General features: G+C 37.1%; 1 protein-coding gene across 1 annotated transcript in view; it reads right to left on the bottom strand.

Annotated features, from left to right (window-relative positions):
* Positions 1–23,747, bottom strand: part of LOC135202473 (segment polarity protein dishevelled homolog DVL-3-like) — a gene marked incomplete in the record, with an annotated part of 138,498 nt that overhangs the window by 10,231 nt on the left and 104,520 nt on the right. Inside the window, 5 exon segments of the mRNA XM_064231882.1 lie at positions 60–353; positions 4,290–4,514; positions 12,326–12,493; positions 18,031–18,165; positions 20,768–20,866. Of these exon segments, the coding sequence (XP_064087952.1) occupies positions 60–353; positions 4,290–4,514; positions 12,326–12,493; positions 18,031–18,165; positions 20,768–20,866 (921 nt within the window).

Genomic DNA, 23,747 nt, shown 5'->3' with positions numbered 1-23,747 from the left:
GGGATGAGGGGGAAGAAGAGGGGGTAACGAAGTATGCGAGGGATACGAGGATGGCACACCTGTTGGGTGCTGAAGAATGGGGTGCGTTAATAGTGGCTGCTGTGGAGGCTGGGATAGTGTTGTGGCAGTCGATCTCTCAGAGCCACTTGAACCTCCGCCGCCGCCGCCTCCACCCGTACCTGCCGTTCCACTACCGCCACCACCTCCACCACTACCACCAACGCTGCCACTGCCAGAACCACCTCCACTACCAAGACGTCGCGCACTCCGTTGACTCGCTTCACTGTCACTCCCACTTTGAGCTGGAGAAGCAGATTTTCGTTCCACCTTCTTCTGTGTTCCACCACTACTTCCTGTTGAAGGCAATCAATTTTATTATTACTGTCAGGCCTTTTAACAAGATCACCAAATTTTTACAACAGTATCTTGAAGAATTAACCTTAAGGGGTAAGGTTTTAGTCACAATCTATTTAACTGTACCAGGTTAAAACAATAAAAACAGACTTGTCAATGATGGAAAACTTAAGCACCTAAATTATTTCTTTACCAAAAGTCAGTATTGATAATATAATCAAACTGCAATAAGCATATTCACATAAAATATGTACCAAGTTGCCATTAGCTGTAAAGTCTCCTTTCATATAGAAAATTACCATCGTATATAAATGACTTGCATAAAACAATAAAGTTGAAAATTTTTCTATGACCTTATCTCAGTATACAGTAGTACCTCGAGATACGAAATTAATCCGTTCCGTATCGTGAGGTTTTCGTATCTTGGACCACATTTTACATGTAAAATGGCTAATCCGTTCCAAGCCCTCCAAAAATACCCCAGTAAATTATATTTCCAGGCCTAAAACACATGTTCTAGGGTTACAATGCCGATCCGACGGAAAAAATATGACTCCAAAAAGGCAAAATACTGTACATACTTGAGTAATATTCAACTGCATGTAATGTTCAACCCCATTTTTACTGCATATATTAGGACTTCAGCATATGTCCCTTAGCAATAAGCCTAGCCTATGTTAGCAGTTGCTACTGTAGCCTAGTCTATGATTCTGACATCTAAACCTAAGAAGCTAAAAGCTTAGAATATGCCAATAAAATGTATAAATAATCAGTATGTACTCATTTCAAATAATTATTAATTAATCTTTAACTATAATACACAAACAAACAAAAAAAACCTTCCAATCGATTGTTTACATTCAGCTCTTGCAGTCTTACGAGTACGAACGAACGCCAAGCAATCATTTTTCCTAGTACACAGTAAGCCATAAATTTTCATTAGTATCTCTCTTCAACTAATGAAACTACCAAACAGTATAATAACCATTCATTTCTATTCTTTATTCTATCTTTACCTAATGGAGATACCGAGTTACTGACAGCTATAATGAAACATATACGTAACGTAATATTAAAACAGAAGAATAATTCTAAAAAATACGTATTTGTTGGCAGTCAGATTTATTTTATATTTTATGATATCTAATTCACAATTTTTTTATTAAATGTATTGCATGTACTCATTTCAAATAATTATTAAGTAACCATTAACTATAATAAACAAACAAAAAAAAGCTTCCAAACTTCTGTTTACATCCAGCACTTACGAGTATCGAACGATCGCCAAGTAATCACTTTACACAGTAAGCCATAAATTTTCATTATCTCTCTGTAACTACTGAAACTACCAAACAGTATAATAACCATTCATTTCTATTCTTTATTCTATCTTTACCTAATTTTTTTTTTTTTTTTTTAAATGGTATTGGCACGAATAAGTTTTTCAATTTACAGCATCCTTTTACCAATAGAATACTTAAAGCACAAGGGGTAGATGCTGACCAATAGGACAGCAGGATCTTATGGGGTGATTAGCATCAGGAACCAATGGGAGAGCGGGAGGATGGTGGCGAGTTTACTCAGTTGGCGGCGCGGGAGTTTTAACGTTGTTCTCGGTGGTCTGGGCGAATCTCGGGACTTTACAGCAGCAACCTTTCGTATCTTGAAAACTTTTCGTATGTAGAGCTGTAAAATTTTTCGTATTTGCTTTCGTATCTCGAGTTTTTCGTAAGTTGAGCCTTTCGTATGTCGAGGTACCACTGTATTAACCCTCTTACGCCGAAGGGGTATAATAAAAATCGTCTCCCTTGTGCCGAGGGGGTCTCGGAGTGAGCGCCGAAGAGGAAAAAATATTTTTTTCAAAAAATCACAGCGCGCTTAGTTTTCAAGATTAAGAGTTCATTTTTGGCTCCTTTTTTTGTCATTGCCTGAAGTTTAGTATGCAACCATCAGAAATAAAAAAAAATATAATTATCATATACAAATAATGCGATATATGATAGCGCAAAAACAAAATTTCATATATAATTGTATTCAAATTGCGCTGTGAGGAAAACGGTTAAAGCTAACGAGTTAATTTTTTTTTGTATTGTACAATAAATTGCGATCATTTTGGTATATAACACATTGTAAAACGATCAAAGCAACAGAGAAAATATTATCACAAAATGATGCATGAATTCGTTCTAGAAACTTCCAATTTGTTTCAAAATGAAGATAAAGGATTGAATATTACTATACTGTAAGATTTTTAGCTTAAAATTGCAGTTTTCGCCCATTTCGGACGAGTTAAAGTTGACCAAATGTCGAATTTTTTTATAATTTTTTTATATGCAAATATTTCAAAAATGAGAAAAGACACAACCTTCACTTATTTTTTGTTGTATTCTACATGAAATTGCGCACATTTTCATATATATAACTCTATGAAACGCCTAATATGAAACAGAGCAAATATAACGAGAATGCGACATACGCATTTCGGAGATTTGCGGCGGAGAATCCGCGTGCGGAGGGAAGGAAAGTTTTTTTTTTTTTAATTCACGATAAATCTAAATATTGTGCTAGAGACTTTGAATTTGTTTCAAAATGAAGATAAATGACTGAATATTACTAGACTGTAAGAGTTTAGCTTACAGTTGCGTTTTTCGACTTTCGGTAGAGTCAAAGTTGACCGAACGTGGTTTTTTCTATTTATCGTGATTTATATGCAAATATTTCAAAAATGAGAAAAGCTACAACCTTCAATCTTGTTTAGTTGTATTCTACATGAAATTGCGCACATTTTCATATACAAAACTTTATGTAACAGCTAATTTAAAATGGTGCAAACATTACCACAATCGCTCAAAAAAATTTATGATTTTTTTTCGGAAGAGTTACTGCGCTCCGGACGTAACGGAATTTTTTTTTTTCATAAATTCACCATAAATCGAAATATTGTGCTAGAGACCTCCAATTTGTTGCAAAATGAAGGTAAATGATTGAATATTACTAGAATATAAGTGTTTTAGCTTACAATTGCGTTTTTCAACCATTTTGGTAGAGTCAAAGTTGACCGAAGGTTGAAATTTTGGCACTTATCGTTATTTATACAAAAATATTTCAAAACTGATAAAAGCTACAATCATGAGTTTTTTTTTGTTGTATTTTACATGAAATTGTACACATTTTCATATATAATACTCCATGTAACAGCTAATTTAAAATGGTGCAAAAATTATGTCAAAGTGGCGAAATAATTTCTGAGATGTGTCACTGATACTTTTTAGTGCGATAAGAAAGAAATTCGCGCTTGCGCGCCTGCGTAACAATTGTAAACAAAACAACGCCTTGATCCATGAGCTCCCAGCATCCCCCAAGGCGCGTGATTCAAAAGTTTTCAACTAGGCCTATAAGTATTTTTCCGCAAATTTTTAAAAAAACTTTATGTCGACGTTTAATACTTCTAATCGGCACCCGGGAGACAATTTACCTCGACGTTTAATACGTCCAATCGGCGTAAGAGGGTTAACATTCTTAAAAACCTTCCAAAAATAAATACGGCAGTCATTTATGGTAGGAACTGCTACTGCCAACTCAGCATTTTCAGCGCTTTTCCTTTAAGTACACAAGAAAAAACTTGTTTACCAATACTAATGTTAGATACTATAAACATGCAAGTGTTTGTTTTCCTGATATAAATCTTGGTAAAGTTTTCCACAACAGAAGTTGTTGAATTTCCCTGGACCCCGTTATAAACACCAATGCATCCCCACTAATAAACATTAAAATTCAGTTATGTGACATTAAATAAAAAATAAAAAATTAAAAAGTGGATTTTGTCAATATAAATTTCAATTTAAGAAAATTGAAAATACAATTTAATATAATATATGGCATATGTTATATTAAATTATTACCATGTCCAATCACAAGACTCAGATATTACTCACCAGAACCACTATTGGTGCTGCCATCTCTGTTAAATGCATAGGATTCATTTGTGTAATTGAAGGGCATGGGTGCATAGCCAGTGGCTGGGGGAACGTAAGTACCAGCATATGGCATATGCGGCCCACCCCAAGGTGATGAGGCTGAGGGAGGAGGTAATGGTGCTAAAGTATCCCTATCGGCTTCACTCAAGGTGTCGTCCTCACCAAGTTTCAATCCTGCTAAACCTGAAAAATACAATGAATGTTGCTGTTGTTGTCAAGCAATGCAAAGGACATGACTTCACTATCAAAAGACAGAAACCTTTAAAAAGTAACATATGATATAAAACATTATTCAATCCTTCTTTCTCCACTGGTCTGGTCTTCAATCTTCATTCAAACATTAAGTTACCTACAGACAACCATTGCCATACAACTGAGATAGGTTCCTGAAAAATTATGTCAAGAACAAAAGTATGAAACGATATAAAGATATAATGAAAAGCATTAAAAATTACATATTTGTAAATAATTTGTATTTTTCATAACTTACAAACCTGAGGTCTTAACATTAGGATAAATACTCAGCGCCAGCTGGAAACCGGTAAAGTTAAAAATAATTGTGTACGCAAGGGACTATTGGCATCTGTGCTTGGTCACGAGACATGTGGGGCCACCCACATACCCCTCATTAACTCGTGACCCCGTTAGTTATTCTTCCAACCCAGGTTAGTTGATAGAGGGGTGGTTAGAGGTGGGCCTTTGTATGTTAAGACCTCAGGTTTGTAAGTTATGAAAAATAAAAATTAGTTACAAATTTGTCATTTGTTCATATACGAAACAAACCTTCGGTCTTAACATTAGGATAGACTTACTCTTGGTGGGAGGTAAGTACTATTAACCAACTAGGAGTTTGCCACCTTTGATCAGTTTTCTGAATACCAGAATTCTACGAAACAACTGACCAGTATTTCCGAATCTAAGACATATATGAATATCATAGAGTCAGACTTCTGGGTTCTACACAATGCCATAGTTCATTGCGTCCGAGGAAGATAAGATCTGTTCCCCTAACAAACCAATTCATCCACTCATGTAGGTTTGTTATCATTCCTCTCCCCCTTGTTAAAGAGAGGAATGACCTGCTACTGATAGGTATCTTACTGATACTAACCGTAACAGCATGGCCACTTCACTCAGCTGTACCTTGTCCGTTCCAGCTTATGATGGTACTCTCTTCTTACTGCCCTAAGTAAAGGAGATAGAAATTTGAAAAGGAAAGAGGCCAGTTAACTCCTCCACTTCACATTCATACCATCATCTTAGACAAGATACCAACTGACCCGCCAGGGGTACTGGATGAGTTACACCTTTTGTTGAGCAGCCACCAAAGGACCCAAGGAAATTGAGTCCAAGGACCTCTGGGCAACCTTATATATATATATACAGGAAAATGAAAGTGGTTTTCATATCAAAGAACCCACTCTTAAATTTCAATGAACAGACAGACACCACCTTAAAATTGCTCAGTTTTGAGCTTCGATACAGTCACAGACCAACCGTCACGATCATTTTAACAGATATGTTCTTCAATGCCAGGAGGCCCACATTTCTCTGATGACCTTCTCTTCTGTATAACCTCATTGGTACAACTTGACAAACAAGGAGTAGGCTTGACCGATCGCCTCTGTCTGCCCTGTTCCTTTACTTCTACCACCTTAATGTTCTAGGTGACTAATTTCTTTCTATAACCACAGAGTACTTTGACAAGTCAAAGCCGGCCCTCCTGAAGGTCCCTCACACATACTCACACCGTACTGAGCATGACTAAGAAATGTATCTGTCATCCTGACCTGTGCTGCATTGACTCATTATCCCAGATTCCGGGGCCAACTGGAACTGATGTTCCAGACTACTTTTGAGTCTACGTCAAAACCCTGGTTATTGAGTACTCACACTCTACCAAGGTCAGAGGAAGACCCCCCTCCAAGGTCAGTTTCCTGTAACGTGACTGATGTATGTGCCTGGTGGTAGTCCGTCACGGCTACTCTGATACAGAGTATGTTTTCACTTATCAGATCAGAGTTCTTATGTGCCCCATCCAGTTCACTGCTTCTGATTCATCTGAAGATTAGTCAGTATGAAGCGATATTCACATGCCCAATCACAAGTCCAATGTATATCACCATGCATGTAAACATGTAATTACAGAGATTCTTCCCTCCGTTCTGACAACCTCTCCACCAGATCATTGTCTACTGACCGAATGCCTTTAATGGACAGAAACGTCCACTTACAGTCAGTCACGGCCAAAGAGTCATTCTGTATATGTGAGCTAAAGACCTTTGGAGTCGTGTTACGTCCGAGGTGACACTCTACACCCAAAAACTGAGAACTATTAGTTCGAAAGGGGATACTGGTCAACATCCAGACCTTGAGATATTAATTCTACCTATCGGTGGTGCCTCTTCTCCACACAAACCTGGTGGCAATGATTGTGCTACGATAAACTTTATCAGTCACTCATCCTAGGTCCTCCTAAATTACTGGAACCCATCCTTCTGTCCGAGACATGGCGGAACAGGTAGAACCTTGAGTTTGCATAACCTCCAGGATGTTGCCAGTATCGCAAATGGAATCCTCAGACTCCTCGAAGGGTGAAACCCCTGAGACAGCTATTACATGGTTTTTCCATTATACGAGTTCCTCTCTGGACGAGTGGTTTGTGCACTCATCTGCCAAAACGGTGGTCCGAGGTCCTACTCCCATCACGGCCAACGCGGAATCAGAGAAGTTATTTCTGGTGATAGAAAATAAGCTGCAGGTCCCGTTGCTAGGTGACCAATTGGTTCCTAGCCACGTAAAAAATATCCAATTCTTCAGGCCAGCCATCAGCCCTAGGAGAGCTATTAAACAGCTCAGTGTTTTTGTAAAAACTAAGATCCCAACCACGAAACACCTTATGCGGTGACCTTTTACAATATACGGGCATATGTTCAATATGCTACCATCCAAAGGGAAATCCTATATTGCCAGAAACCATCATGGTGATATTCTCGAGTAACCTAGCCCAGAATTGTACCCAACGTCACTTCACCCTACCTCACTCTTGAAGAATGGGAAACTCTCCACTTTCCCCTTCCAGGTATGATGATGTACTAATGCCTTGCTCTAGCCAACTGAAGCTCGAACCCTCTATGTTAGGTTCATGACTTCAATATAGAAACTTGACCAGTATGGAAGAGACCCATTTGCAGATTCCAGGTTAACCTAGCCAACAACCACTTGGACTAGTCTAAGTAGGTATAGTCAATTAAGAATTGACTAACTTCTTTTAAGTTGGCAAGACCAGGTTGACCCTGGCTTGGTTAGGTTAGGCTATGTTAACCCTTCCAATTAGGCTAGGACTTTGGTTTGGTTAGGTTAGGCTATGTTAACACTTCCAATTAGGCTAGGCTAACTCCTCCATCATTTAGGGTAGGTTAAGTCCATCCGAGATGTACACTTAACTAGGCTAGACTAGTATAGACTAGCTTAATCTAGAAACTAAATGACTTAGGTTAGGGTAAAGCCGTTCAATAAAGTATGGGCTATCCATGCTAGGCTACAACCACAACCTTCTAGGCTGAGGTGTTAAAGTGTTTCGAATGGGTAGCCTAGGCACTAGTCTATGCTCGGCTATACTTATAACCTTACTAATTCGCCCAACCTAAGATAGTGCGGGCATGTTCAAGCAACCAGATCATGTTAAGTCATCAACCCACTGTTAGGCTAAGTTGACATGTATGTCGGAACCACCTAACCTGAGTTAGGCTAAGCAGACCCGGCTAAGCTAAGAATTGTACCACTCAGACTAATCTAAGATAGTAAATGCAGATTTGAAAGCCAAACCGCAACCATTAGTTGGTCCAAGCCAGTATATGCATACCCAACCAGTTAGTTCGGACAGTCTAAGCTAAAAACTACTACTCAGATTAACTAAGATAGTAGCAGTAGACTCGAACTGGCTGGAATAGGCAACAAATATAACCACTTGTTAGGCTAAAAGGTATGACCCAATTATCCTGGGTATAGCATCTTAGGTTACAAGTGCCCTACTTAGGCTTGGCTACCTTAGTGACGAAAGAATGACATTCACCTCTTTCTTTCGACTTAGGTTCCCATTCGATTTCGTTAAGAAGAATGGTTCTACAGTACTTTCGAAGGAACCAAGCTTTCGATTAACTACTTGTGTAAGAGTCGAAGCGTTTGGTCAATATTCTTATAGGAAGAAACCAGCTTACACCAACAAGTATATAAAACATGGTAATTCTCCTTATCTGTAAAGGTTTGAAGATTTCTGGAGTCAACCCAAAGTATGCTACTTCCGACCATTCAGGCTGCATACGATTACTAAGAGGTATCCATATCCTTCTATCAATCCGTGCATTTTACGTGTTGTAAAATGGACTCTACATGACCAGAACAAGGTAATTCATACACTTTCGTATCCTTTATCAAGCCAAACACCATGTCAATCCCCGGGGGAAGGGTGTCTCCGTGCTCCCCGAAAGGTTATTGAATTGACTAATCAAATCAATCACCACCTCATACGAAGCCAGAAACTCTTGGTTTTCTCTTCTCTCCGGTTCTAACGTACTGTGTTCAGCTACAAGAGACGTTAACTCACTCCTAACCTCTGACAAACATCCGGGTGTGTCATGGCCATCCAACCATACGGCCGCGGCACCTTTGATCTTTAATGGCCACTGATGGCTCGATCTCGAATAGTCAGTAGGATCTGAGAAGATATCTATTTGCATACGTTATGGCCTTCCGACCATACGGCCTCAGCACCTTTGATCTTTAATGGCCGCTGATGGCTCAATCTTGAAAATATAATAGTCAGTAGGATTTGAGAAGGTATCTGTTTGCAATCCTATTTACAAATATGAGAGCAAATTTACCATATTTTATTACTCTGACATCTAGAGTCCATGGAACACGTTTGTAAAAGCATCGGCGTATGTATCAAGTTAAGCCACGGCATTGTAGTCTCTCTTAGACTCTTTGTAGTCTCCACTGTCAACTCCACGTCAGCAGCTAGCCCAGCGACAGTCGACGCTTTCACTCGTTCGGACTCTTGTAAATGGCTTCGTCCGATTGCTTTGAGCTTAACAGCCACTGACTTCTTGATTTTCTTGCTGATTGGGCTGTGACAGTCCTGGTTCAAACGCTTGACTGGTACACTCAGTGATGCCATCGAACTTAGCTATGACATCTAGAGAAAAAGACGAAGAAGACGACAAATCACGCCTTTCTTTTCACCTCTAGATCCTGTTTATTCTTCATTACTGTGTGTACCAATGAGTCAAAAAGCATATTAGGTTCCGGAGGCAGCGAAGTAAATCGAGAATCAGTAGGCTGTGACGTCATGACTACCGCCATTTGCAAGCGGTCTTGGCTATGATGTCAACACGCTTGATGGCTGTTTATGGTACTCTTGCAGCCAAGATCAAGAGACCCAACCTTCTGTGGCATTTCTACTTTACAAGGATGTGACAGTCCTGGCTCGAAGAATAAGAAGAAATTATTCTTCTCTTCTTGGCATGAGGAACAGTCACGAAGTCCCTGATTCTAGCCTTTTCCAACTCTTCGCAGCAGCCACACTAGACTAACTTTCCATCATTCACTTGTTCGACAAATACAACTACTACTTGTGCTTTCATATAATAGGGATGTAACAATTCTGGCTCGAAGATGGAGAAGAGACTTCTCCTCTTGGCTCGAGGATCAGCTACGAAGTCCCTTTTTTTTTTCAGGATTGGCAGGAGAACACACTGGCATCAGAGCCAGTCACCTAAGCTTGATGCCTAAGCTGAAGGATACAGAGGAAAGATTTGTGTCTTTTCCATTATGTGACTTATGTCTCCTAACGCTTGCAATTTCTCTCAAAAACAATGTGCATTAAAAACCTCCCATCCGAAAGCATAGTTGTAAAGTACTCTTGTACCTCGAAATGAAAATGGAAGCATGCCTTCGTGTAGGCCACAGCTGTGAAGAGACGTCATGGCGGTCGCCATGTTTATGAAGTCATGGCGGTTGCCATGTTTATGACGTCACTGAGCAACTCGAATGCGAAGCCAGCACCCTACCAGTGGTGCAAGGCTGTTGATGTTATTCTCGTAGTCATAGCAACCTGACATTAAAGGCTGCCTTGTTGCCCTATCTGCTTCTTTACGTAAAGATGGCGACGCATCCGACCGCCATCCAGTGCATGTCAGGATAAAAGGGACATCCATCACGTGGGATCCTGGATGGCAACACGACGTTATACATCAAACCAACTGTCTTTTTTGGGTTGGTTCTCCTGATAAGCCTAACGCCGACCGCACACCTGCATCCTCTCTACCCACGTAGTATCTGGAACGAAAACAAGATGGCGATGCACACCTCTCCCCGTAGGGAAAGGAGCACAATTAGTCATAATTACTTCCCAAGGCACATCCAGATACATCAAAGCTTTGGATTACAGGCAATCCATATGAATATGCAATATTCCCAAGCACAGGTAACCAATTAACCATACCTTAAGAGTTTCTTCACCTACGACTTACTACACGATGAGTACTTCGACGTCGAAACCGTCGAAGAAAATAACAGGGCATTTATCTGCTTCTTGTGATATCCAGGAAGTCTCGCAGCATGAGAAGGCTTCATGTTCACATACCCGGGAATTCCAAACAACAAATTGAAAACAACCGGGGGCAAACTAAACCGACTTTGAAAGGACGGAGCAAAGCACGCCCTCACTTAAAGGCGGTAAGAAAATAACTGACGGGGTCACGAATTAATGAGGGGTATGTGGGTGGCCCCACATGTCTCGTGACCAAGCACAGATGCCAATAGTCCCTTGCGTACACAATTATTTTAAGCTTTACCGGTTTCCAGCTGGCGCTGAGTATTTATCCTAATGTTAAGACCGAAGGTTTGTTTCGTATATGAACAATTACTAATTCTATAGAAGACATTTACGTCTTATTTCTCTGTTTGTGTTTCTAATACATAAAGATGTCTATGTGGAGGATCCAGAATATTAGGATAACTAAACTAATATAACTTTTGTATTTCACATACATCCATCTCCCTCCAGACTACGAGAATGTTGGCCAAGTGCTTTTCCTATACTAAATAGCAGGTACGTACACTTTAAAATACTTCACTGTACCCAAAGAAAAACCTTAAGCATAGTGGTGTACAATTTAGGAAAAATCTGGCAATGCACATGCATATAATGGTTACTGGATGATTAAGTACTTTGGGTAAGGAAACTTTTCAATCACAGTAATAAATATTTACCCATCTTTTGTACAATGACAGCTGCCTGTAACTTACTATTCTGAATTTTACCTTACTGAAAAAGCACTAGTTCTAAATTTTCTCAGGAACCTGCATATTATGTATTAAGAACAAATAGTTACTCATGTGGAATGGCAGTTTTAAAGTCTAATACACTTAGTATGATTGGGAATGAATATCAACTTCTTAACATAAATACAAGTCCATGATGGAGACAGCTAATGAAAGCTACCATTCAACTGACCATACAATATACCCATGGAATTAATGACATCCTTATTATCTTATGGTACAAACAAAACAAGATACAGATACTTTTTACCCTCATGATTTACATCAAGTGTACCCTTTACACAGTTTTGTGTAATGAGTCCCCCGACTCTTTGTTTCTGTGCATCTTCTATCTAAATAGGCCTTTGTCACTAATCTTTATCTGCTTTGACAAGTGTCTACTCTAATTCCTACTCAATAACAGATCATACTTCCTGGATAACTGAAAAATATCTGACAACTATATATTCAAAAGTTTAACATTGATCAACTAAATTCTATATGTAACTTCATGTTTATCTAATAAACACTTTTCAAATTAAACTACAAAATTTTCATGACCACTTCATAAACTTAAAAGCATTTCCATGTATGCAAATGAGTCACAAAATCAATTTGAAAATATAAAATTACTCTATGCATTTCATAAAAATTCATATTTTACTTACTTGCACAAAGGTCACCAAAAACGTAGTAACACTGCTCAGAAAAATCTTTCTTATTAACCGTGTGCCTTATATAACCAGCTTTTAGCATCTGTGCAGCATATTTTCGCGCTTCACGTCTATCTTGAAATCCATCCACTCTTTGGTGTAACCAGTCAACAACATCAGCTCCTGGAAAAACAAAAAACAGTTTTGTTATGATCTTTGATTTATGTCCTCTATACATTTTGTACAGGTCAACTTATTGAATTATCGATAGGTTAAAATACTCCACTCTCACGGAGCTAAGCCAAATGGTTTATCTTTACGTACTAATATTTAAACTTTACCTAATAAACTGAAGTTCATCACAATCATAATTTGATAAAATGTTAATGAAAATTCTGACAAAATTCCTTTTTAACTGCAGTCTGATTTTATTTCAAAGAAGATTCCAGGTTTTCCTGGAGCTGCGCTACATAGAGAGAGCTTATTCTAATTCATAATGAATTTTTGGTTGTAGTACATAAGAACAGTTCCAATATTCAATATAATTAGTCACTTTATTTTAAGGTAATGTCTGTCAAGACCATTGGTGCTAGTCTCAAAATGTCTTCACTACATAGACAGTCAGTCCCCGGGTTACGACGGTCTCGGCTTACGACGTTCCGAGGTTACGACGCTTTTCAATTATATTCATCAGAAATTATTTCCAGGGTTACGACGCATGTTCCAGGTTTACGACGCATGTTCCAGAGTTACGACGCCTACAAACACTAATCTGGCAGATGAAATATGACACAAAAAATGCAAAATAATCAATATTTAAAGGTTTTTTTATGAAAAATGCAATAAGAATGCAGTTTACATAGTTTTGAATGCACCTAAAGCATTAAAAGTAAGGTTTTCTTAGGATTTTTGACAATGTTCCGGCTTACGACGATTTTCGTCTTTCGACGCGTCTCAAGAACGGAACCCCCGTCGTGACCCAGGGACTGCCTGTAAGTATGTGGTTTCACATATACAATTGTGAATCCTCATCTCCACTGAACAAAAGAGCTTCTCTTGAGAAAAAGCAAACTTTCATTGTTTAGGTGGGTCTCTGCCCTATTTGCCTTAAAGAGGTACTGCTATAATGGCTCCAAGATTAGGTTTTCCTTATTACTCCCTTTCAAAATTCAGAACTTATTGCAGCTGGTTGTTGGTGGTCTACTTCTACAACTATTGTGATAACTTTGAATAATGTTTTGTCCTGTATGAGATGCAAATTTTGATGTTTCTTGCATGGTCTACTGAATTTGTAGTCTCTATTAATTCTGAAGACATTAGAACACCATGGGACTTTGTATTCAGCATATGTTATGCCATTTATTGTCTTTGCTGATAGAACTTCAATAAAGATACTATATGCAGTCTTAAGTATTTCTCTAGAAACAGGTTAATCAGTATACATTTTAGTCAATTTTGAAATGTATGTAGTACACATTACTGCAGTGCAAGCCTCCAAGTCCCTCTAACATTAAGTTTTAAGAAAACCCTATTTAATAATTTCCATAATTTAAGTATCCTGTATTTTACATAACAATATTAGGAAGTGATTTAACAAAAACCATAATTACTGTATCAATATTATCATCAAGTACAACAACCAGACCTTCAACCAGGTATAATTTGCCTATTATTTTCATTAAAAATTTTACCCAGACCATGTGGTTACATTCCTGGATCTTCAAAAGGCTGGCCAACCAATTTTACAAAAGGAAAAGGAGAACTGGAGCAAGATCTAACTACGGCCGAGTATTCAAGGTCAGGTTTACCTGTCAGTTCTTGTGTAAGTTAATTGAATTTGGCACTAAAACTTGCTTGTAGAAAAGTTTATGGGTGGGGTCAGTCCACTCACCAGAATGGATGAACTGATGGAATTACCTTAAAGTTCTTCTGACTGACTGACAGATGATTGCATATGCGGATGATAAGCAACGATTTTGTGACAGTTCACCACTGGATTTCACCCGGGAAGGATCTCAGCTGCTCTGACCAGGATTTGAATAAACTATGTATAGGTTTAAATTCATTGCATTATTAGACTCTGCAATGCTATGTGTAGGCCACTACGAGTCCAAATCATATAATAAAATTTTTTTTTCAATACTTCCATGGGATGCAGACCATTTGGCATAAGCCAAGTGTCATACCTTTTCATTAAAGGTGTTATTAATGAAAGTAGGCTTTATGGTCCATTTCATAAATAACTCAATCAAACCACCATTCTAATTTAAACTTATTTACTATTGTATGAGAACAGACATCTCTCTTGATTAGGCAATATTGAGACCATACTCTTTTTTGCCTTTATGCTTCTTTCCTACTACTATACAAATTGTTGCAGCAGCTAGTCTGTACAGCTCCACCTCCTCATCAGCCAGCAGAGTTTCCATCAGTGCCATGTACTAGTTGCCACAACAAAGGCAGGGCGAGAACTAAAGAGGATAACCTCGAATTAACAGTCCAATTGATAGTTCTACCCTTTCCATCTGGACACTCATCCGCCAAACTGTTGTGGGTGAACTGACGGGTATATCTGATCGTGAATACCCAGGCTAAGGATGAATAACAAGGTGAAAAAAAATACCACAAATATGCAATAAAATTAAGACAGAAAGTAAAGCTACCAAGGTTTTATAGAATTGGAGTACATGAGCACAGAACACTGGGTTCTGGAGGTCCTCTGCATTGACAGAAGTTCTCTTTCCTAATTGTCTAGCTACTGCATTCTCCATTTGGCCATCCCAACAGGGAAATGGTTTTTCATAGGAACATGACTTTCGTAGTGCAAGGGGTGCCATCAGGAAGTTTTTGCCGAGTCATCAGCATTCTTCTGTCAGCTCTCCCTCATTTTGGGGATGTCTGAAAGAAAAGGAACCAGACCTTCAGATTACACCAGTCAAACAGATTTTCAATATTACCTTGCTCACTGGGAACTGTGGTGTCCACATGGGAATCAGTTTGCCAGGGGTCATACCTCACTTCTGCCGACCTGAAGGATGTTATTTCTTGTCCCCTTTCATACACTTTCCACAAAGCATCATCACTGTGTTTGATATGTCTTTTGTTCCTGACCTGGATCCTGCTTTCTGGACTTGGTGGCATCTGATTTTTTTTGTCCTTATTTATGTAGGTGTATGATTACACCGGTTCCATGATTTGTTCAGGGTGTCTGCAAAAAGTTGGCTCTCTCACACGAGGAATCTTCAGATTCTTCGAGTAGTCTCTCCTCTGAACATCTGCAAGATTCTCTGGCAGGTGTGAAGGACAACCTTCCTGAATCTGTCAGTCACCTCATCAAACAGAAGACTACCATTGTACTGTTCTCTGCAACCACACCTACTGGCTGGACAACAGACACAATGCTCCAAGCCTGAGAAGGCCTCTGTACCTAGGCCTTCAGGATCTGATGCGTGTGAAGTTTTGAATATCAAGGACATTTGATGATACTCATTACTCCCTTTGGACCATGACAGGACTGGTTTCCAGAGCTTGTGGATAACTCCCAAGGTTCTTCCAAACTTTCACAGCTTTCAGATTCATCCAGTCTCTTTGTCTCCATGTGTCATGGTTACCCAAAGTAGTCTCGACAAGATTTTTTAAGTCACTACAGCAGTAACCACCACCCTTGGCAGAGCCTTTATCACCTCCCTTTAGCTGGGAAGGTGGACAAGGTTCATTGCCTTGTGTAATGAACAGGGCACTTGATGAATTTATTTCAATGCTAGAAAAATTCTTTATTTATCTGAGGATTATAGTTCACTTTCTTGGTTATTATATAGTTATAGATAACTCTCCAAGGTCTTTCTTCAGCATAACATAGATTTAGATGAAGATCAAAACATTTCAGATGTTGTCATGAGCTCATTACAATCTTTTTACCGCTCATTGCCTGCCATTAAAAGCGTGTCACAGGTTTAAGCTCTTCACAAAGACTAGAATTTTTAGATACAACTCAAGTCTTTACAGAAGATCAATAAATTCCTGAATGAGCTGATATTACAAACCCATTGCTTTTCTAGAAAGATAGTGCAAAGATTCTTTAAGGACAGGAATTCCAAATGGCAATCATGGTTCAAGAGAAATCGAAGAGCTATCCTAACTAGCAATTTCTCATGAAAGCCCCAATACAGTTCTGAATTACCTATCCTGGCCCAGGAAAAAGAAATACATGTCCTAGTACAAGTGGCCATTACAAAAACCTACCCAAGTTTCAGATACAATAATAATAGTACCAGAGGAAAGATGAGGTACTCCTATCTCTCAATAGCAGGTAAACTATGTAAGCAGGAGGACTTTGTGCATGTCTCCTTATGAACAAAAAGGAGGAAAGAAAGAAATAGTACTAAGATCCATCTTCAGTTGGGCAAAGGGTTTGAAAGGAACTGCTTCGTAGATGGCTTGAGGACTTAATGCATCACAACAATGAACAAGAGAAATATCTTCTCTTATGATTAAGGATCAATAGAAGACACCATTTCCCATCTTTGATATATGAATACTGAATGTACATGCAAAACCCTTTAATGCAATACAATATCTTTGAAAAGTCTGCTGTTCATGAATTTCAAAACATTTCTTAACAGTTGAAGGTATATTCCTCTTTTCTTTCTGAGTTAGCTCATTCTGCATTTTAAAAATAGGCTGAAACATGGAAACTTCAGTTGTGAAGTCATGTTACCTTTGTGACACTACATATTTTGTATAAGCTAAACCTGAAAAGAACATTAGTCATACAAAAAGCAACAGGAAGAACAAAAGTAGCACCCAAAACTTGAGGAACATTGGCAAAAAAAAGCTACTTTCTTGAATAAATTTTATCTTAGGGTTATGTGGGTGACTCCACATGACTTGTGACCAAGCACAGATGCCAATAGTCCCTTGCATACACAATTATTTTAAACTTTACCGGTTTCAAGCTGGTGCTAAGTATTTATCCCAATGTTAAGACCGAAGGTTTGTTTCGTATATGAACAATTTATCCTTTTCTTATTATTTGTCTGTCAAGCAACCACAGCCCTAATTTTTAAAAAACTAGAACAAAAAGGTACACTAATAAAATGGGAAAAAATAATGAAAATATGAATGAAAATAAAAAGCCATTTCCTTATAACAACAGAACCGTGATCTTGGGATGACAAGATAGCGTAATGATATTGCTGCTGCTGAGTCATGCAAGGCAGTAGTGGTACAGAGGCTATATATCGCAACATGTAATGAGAAGTACAGCGGGGATTTCATTCTTATTTTGAAAGGAAGCATTTGTTTTTACTGGGATGTGCACAGGTTAATGCAGAAACCTACATGTGTACACATATCTGCACAAATTACAAACATTTTCTCTTGAATAAGATTTTTCATGAAACTGGAATTGTGGAATAAGTTTGCACAGGCTACTGACATCACAACTAGCAACATTTTTAACTGGTTCGCCTAGTGTGACAATTCATCAGCTGGAATTCTGACTGAGCAAAGATATGGACTTCTCCATCACAGTTATTGCATATAACAAGCTTTAGTCTTACATTATATCAACATTACCCATTTATCACCAACAGCAATTTTCAACACCTAATGCAAAACTAAAATTTTACCATTTAGTCGTCAGAGGCATTAACACAATGAATTTGTATTCTCCAAAAATATAAGTAACAAAAAATGTGAAGACATTCCAACTAACTTACCAATGAACGCATTGGGTATGGTGATTTTCAGCCACATTCGATCTCGAATTTCTAAACCAGAATCAGGCGCTGCCATAGCCCTTACTATGGTGTCCATGGGTGTGTTAACCGTGAGTTTCATCTCCTCATACGGTCCTAAAACATAAACATAGAAGTTACTGGCCATGCTATCTCCACTGACGAATGCAACTAAGTGGCTCATGAATACCTTTGGCTAGCCATTCCCCTCTGAGAGTTGCCAACCTGGTAGCATCTATTTTCACTTTAAAAATTTCGCAATTTTTTTTGAACTTCCAAACGTGAATAAATGAAAACCTAAAAACACAAACAGCGGCTCCACTCGCGCCTCTGAAACATTCTGAATATGTATGCTCATGGTAAAATAATACAACAAAAATACACTTATCAAATATGACAACACTACAGAACCAGAATCTAAATTACACAATGATGACTTTCACATTCTTTGACGTAGTTCTCCGAATGCATCATCTCCAAACATTATGTTTATATAAAAAAGGAATTAAGAGATTAACAACTTCCACATGGATGCAAAAAGAGCGGCCGCTTAAAGGAAACCACACGCAAGGCACTAGGCATGACAAGGAATGAGATGTCTGGATTAACACTGCCAAAAGGTTTGGAGGGTCACATAGCTCAAAAATAGCTGCTTACAACAGTTCTGCATCAAAGACGTACCGAAAGTAAAGGTACAGATACACAATTAGATTACATGAGATAAAATGTAGTCATTAATTTCCATGGGTCACAAAACTAAAGGCCTTGACATATGTGGCTACTGGTGTACACCACACTATATAAAATCTAAAAAGTTAATTTCTCTTATGGCATTAAAACCCATACCCACAGGAAAAAATATTTTGCAAATTATTCTCAACAGATTGTAACTATTATTCAGAAGATGAAACCTATTCATATGGAACAAGCAGGCACAATAATGATAGGCAATAAAGATGTTCAACCTAACATACTTAGCATCATGTCAACACCTATTTTCATTTTAAAAAAGCCATACACAACAGAAATTGTCTACTTTCATTTACACTGCATAACAAAAAAACAAGGAAACAGCATCGAGAATGTAACAGTACTTAATAAGTACCATGTCATAAAAAGTTTCACAACTGGACTGGAACCATACCGTCACCATAGATCATATTTAAAATTTGTTCAACACAAATTGGAATAGCAGTGACTTCAAATGTTACAAACTGAAGCAACAGACATGAGAAAAAGAATTCCTTTAATTAAAACCTAATAAACTGATACATTTAAAAAATAACTACTTCTCTGACAATCCCAAAATGGAACTTTATCAAAAGTGGATTAATTGTATGCCAAAATAATTTTGTACATTTTACCAATTTCATAAGACTTGAAGATCAGAGAATGAATTCTTTTCAAGTCTGCTGCCTTCATTTGCAGTATTTAAAGCCACTTTAAAACAACCACCAACAGTCACTTGTAATATGTCAATCTAACATACAGTCATGTCAGTTCAAAGCTAAATGGAGCAATGCTGTGTAAGAATCAGGACTTCATATATATTTGCAATCAATCATGGCTACAACAAGACATTCATTGAAGAGGTTTAAGAGTGCTATGCATTTTTCGAAGAATATTTTAAAAGCAAACTTACACAGCTTTCAACTAAAAGTGACTTTTACTTAAAAGCAACCAAAATACATAAAAGCTAAAAAAAACTTTTTTTTTCTCAGGTTGACTTGTAAATTTATAATTTCAGATGATATTCTTCCACTTTACCAATCACAAAGATTTATATAGTGAGCAAATTTGTCTATTACCATTTACTTTTTCCTTGACAGCAAAATAGATAAAGTAGAACTAGTCTTTTCATGAAAAACATCTATTCTAGTTCTGTATAATGTACTTAATTTCAAAAATACAAAATTACTGTTTATTTTCAGAAACTTGAAAAAATCTCGGAAAATATGGAAGAAAACAAATTAAATTAAACTTACTACCAACAAACTGTTGTCCTGAATGAATTTAGCTCTTGCAAAGAGGGTAAAAAATCATAACAATGGCAATGAAACACTTACCTCCCGTAACACAAAAGTACTATTCCGTACTATACCACGTGTAACTTTCTTTGAGATGTAAAAACCTTAATTAACCAACCTAAGATGAATTCTCTTCTCAAAAATAAGTTTCAATGAATAACAACCATTGAATTGCCTTCTCATACATAATTAGAATTCATTGACTATCATTCAAAGCACTGAATAAAAACTAACAAAGAGAAAACAAATGAACATTCACTAAAATGTGATTATCAGCAGATTTAAAAATTCAAATGTTGTGGCATTACAGTATAATACTTAGAAATGACACGCAAAAGGCCAAGACTGAATGTAGTTGTATCTATGAACAAAACTGAATACGTAATATTATTTTGACTATACATAACAGCCATTTTTTCCACAGCAGCAGGAATATGCTGTAATGAATCTTAAAGGATCAGAAATTACTGAAATGGATATAATAAGATGACATGTTGTTCATGATTTTAGCAGAAAAACCATTCAAGCATTTAACCAATTTAAAAAAAGAAAAGTTGGTAGATATAAAAAAAATTATTCAATGCCAAACAAGTTAAACAAACAAAATTTTGGTGAAATAAAATCCTATAAAGTACAAAAGATCTCAGCATACCATATAATACTATGCCAAAAAATTGTTAATAAACTCTTACTCTCAGACTCTGGTATGCTGGAAGTGATGGAGGAGCTGGTCGACGTTAGTGTGCTGACCGAGGGTGGGCGACCAGGGAATTCGCCTGTCAGGGATGACACTACAACTCATTAATTCACACTTAAGGACTCTACAGGATAAAGTACTAAATTAGTAATAGTTAACTGAAACTGAATGTTAGAAAATAAATGTTGATGGTTAAAGCTATTATCAATAAATACATGATTAGCGAAACACAAAATGAAGAATCAAAAGATTTTTGCAAATAAAAAGTGGGTTCTCCTTTTCTTAATGTCTGTTATTGTTTTGACAATTTGGTTCAACTTTGAAAAACAGTTATCTTCACTTGGCCCCCATATGAGTTGAAAGAACAACACCCCAAAACTATCCTTACACCAGTAAAAGAACAAGGATTCGATCTACACATTTTGAAGGGGATACACTGCACTTAGAAAAATCCATTATTATTTTAACTATCATCACATTAAATGTAAAATTCTACATTCAAATAAGTACTAAGAACTATCTATGCTACACATGACATTGCCTAACTCCCCAGGGCTGAATTATGACAGGAAAAATCAGGAACTATTCTATTCTGAGCTACAGTACTATGATCAAATAGCTGATGTATCACGAGATGATGGGTGATAATCTCGGTAAAACTGCAGCCAAACTCATCAACTTTCACTTATTTCACCAACTTTTTTTTCAGGAATGTCCATAATAAGACTAGCAAATAACTATAAAAAAAAACACTTTGCAAAGGAGTCAATAAACAGAAAGGAACAAGAGGCCAAATGATACAATATCTGAAGACCACAAAACCACATGCATGGTTTATGTTGTTTTGTTACGGCTAGTAATTTCAATATCCCCATACTCAATCACCCTCTGAATTCAAGACTAACTTTATTATCAAACAGACCTCTGACAAGGTTGTAAAACTAAATTAATGTAGTATAAGAGTTCTCCTTGTCAAATCTACAATTCCACTTAGAACAATTTATATTACCAATGACAGTAATCTAAAATGATATCTGCAAGGGAGCTAAACACTGGACTATTGATATACTAATGCAATAAGATGGCCTGTTTCTAATGAATAAAACTTCAGATACAAATATTTAGCTAGTTAACAATTCTGAATGTTTTTACTTTGAAAAGATAGGGAAATCAGCAGGTATAGAGCTGGTTTAACATCTCAAAACTCTTGAAAACAAGTCAGTTATAACATACCACAATTAATTCAAGTGAAGCCAGCACTTATACTTTGAAAATTACAGTTGGTCTTAATGTAATTACCAGGCTAACAGGAAGTCTATATTACTTAAAATAACAAAGGTAAACCTAGTCTTTTTACTAAAATTAAAATAATCTCCTACACATCTCCCACAGGGTCCTAATTATTACTCATTTCAATGTTTTAAATGTTTTAAATTCTTAGTTTCAAGTCGTAATCAGGGTGAAATTTCTGGCAGTAAGATTAAAGCTTTATGTTCTGAATTCTGAGCATTAGTTCAACCAAGATAGTTATGCAAATCTTGTAATCATTTACTTTCTAATCTAAATACTGATTATTCATACAGAAACTCAAGAGAATTTCACTGAATCCAGGTAGGAACTTGGCTTTCACCATTGTCCTTATTCTCACTTTTTTTTAACTTATGTATATATTTATGATGAGATAAGGTTTAAAACATTTCAACTTTCTCCCTTTTTAAATTGAAACTTTTAGCAAAAATAAGAACCTCTGCACTGCTACAAACCACAGAAAATTCAGTTAATGTAATTCACAGACACACCTTGTGTTAAATTCTAAGTTTTGAAGCATTTGCATTGTTTGTCACTGTTAATGCTGGAGTGAGTCTAAAATTATGAAAAACAAGTTCCAAAGAAAGAAAGAAACAGAGTATTTCTTTTCTGGACTGTCAACTTTGAAATTTTAGAAATAAACTTCATCTTCAAGAAAATGGATATGGAACTATGATTATTCTATGGTCTCACCAGTGGAACTATGATAATCTTAAGATCTTTCAAAGTTCAGCTGAAAGCTTAAACAGACAGTGTTTGGTCAAATGATCCAAAGAGATAGGTACAAGTACTAATGGTGTAAGAATCTAATTGGAAAAACGCTTCAGCAGCTGACCCCCTTAAAAGTTAGGGTTGAGGCAGGATGAAGACTGAAATGGACCTTCCTGCATCATACAATTGACTTGATGCCATCTTCAACTAATGCCAATTATTATGATAAAGGATTAGTTTATCCAGACCTCTGAGCCTAATAAAGGCTCTTCTCGGACTGCCAAAATTTACGCTTTCCATATCTCTAGGACAAAATAATAAAATCCTTACAATAGATAAAAGCATGAAAAAAATACTCAGCGAAAGTATTTACAAGATTCAAGTCAACATCATTTACCCCTATTGCTAATACAATAATAAAACTATGGCATTCTTTAATAGCTGAATCTCTGTACCACAGCATAGTATAAACATGATTAAAAAATTTTTGTAATGCTTCCCATGTGCCTTACACAGTTTCGTAGACAATACCCCATTGGAGCACCATGCTATTAACCTGGCAGACAAAATTTAGGATTCTTTGCTGTAACCCTTCAGGCCACAGCTACACTTCTTTCCGGCTATTACTTTTCATACAAAAATTTGCTATCTTTCCCCAAAAATATCCGAAAACTCCAACTCTGCTCAAATTGTCGGCTCTAATTTAAGAACAATCCTTTATGCAAGCCAAATGCATGTCCTGCGGTGTGGTTGAAAATGTATTTAATAGATAAATACATCTTCAACTCACAAGTTGCATAACATCAACTTCTGATAAAAATATGCATACAAGACCAAAAAACAACATACCAACAATTTGAAGTCCTGGATATGTAGAATTTATCAGCAAATACATACTTCACAAATACAGTAAGCTTCACAACTGTCAACTCTATCTATTATATACAACGTGTCAT

The sequence above is a fragment of the Macrobrachium nipponense genome, chromosome 30 (genome assembly GCF_015104395.2).
Source record: "Macrobrachium nipponense isolate FS-2020 chromosome 30, ASM1510439v2, whole genome shotgun sequence".
Classification (NCBI taxonomy): Eukaryota; Metazoa; Arthropoda; class Malacostraca; order Decapoda; family Palaemonidae; genus Macrobrachium; species Macrobrachium nipponense.
This window is presented reverse-complemented; position numbering and strand designations above follow the sequence as displayed.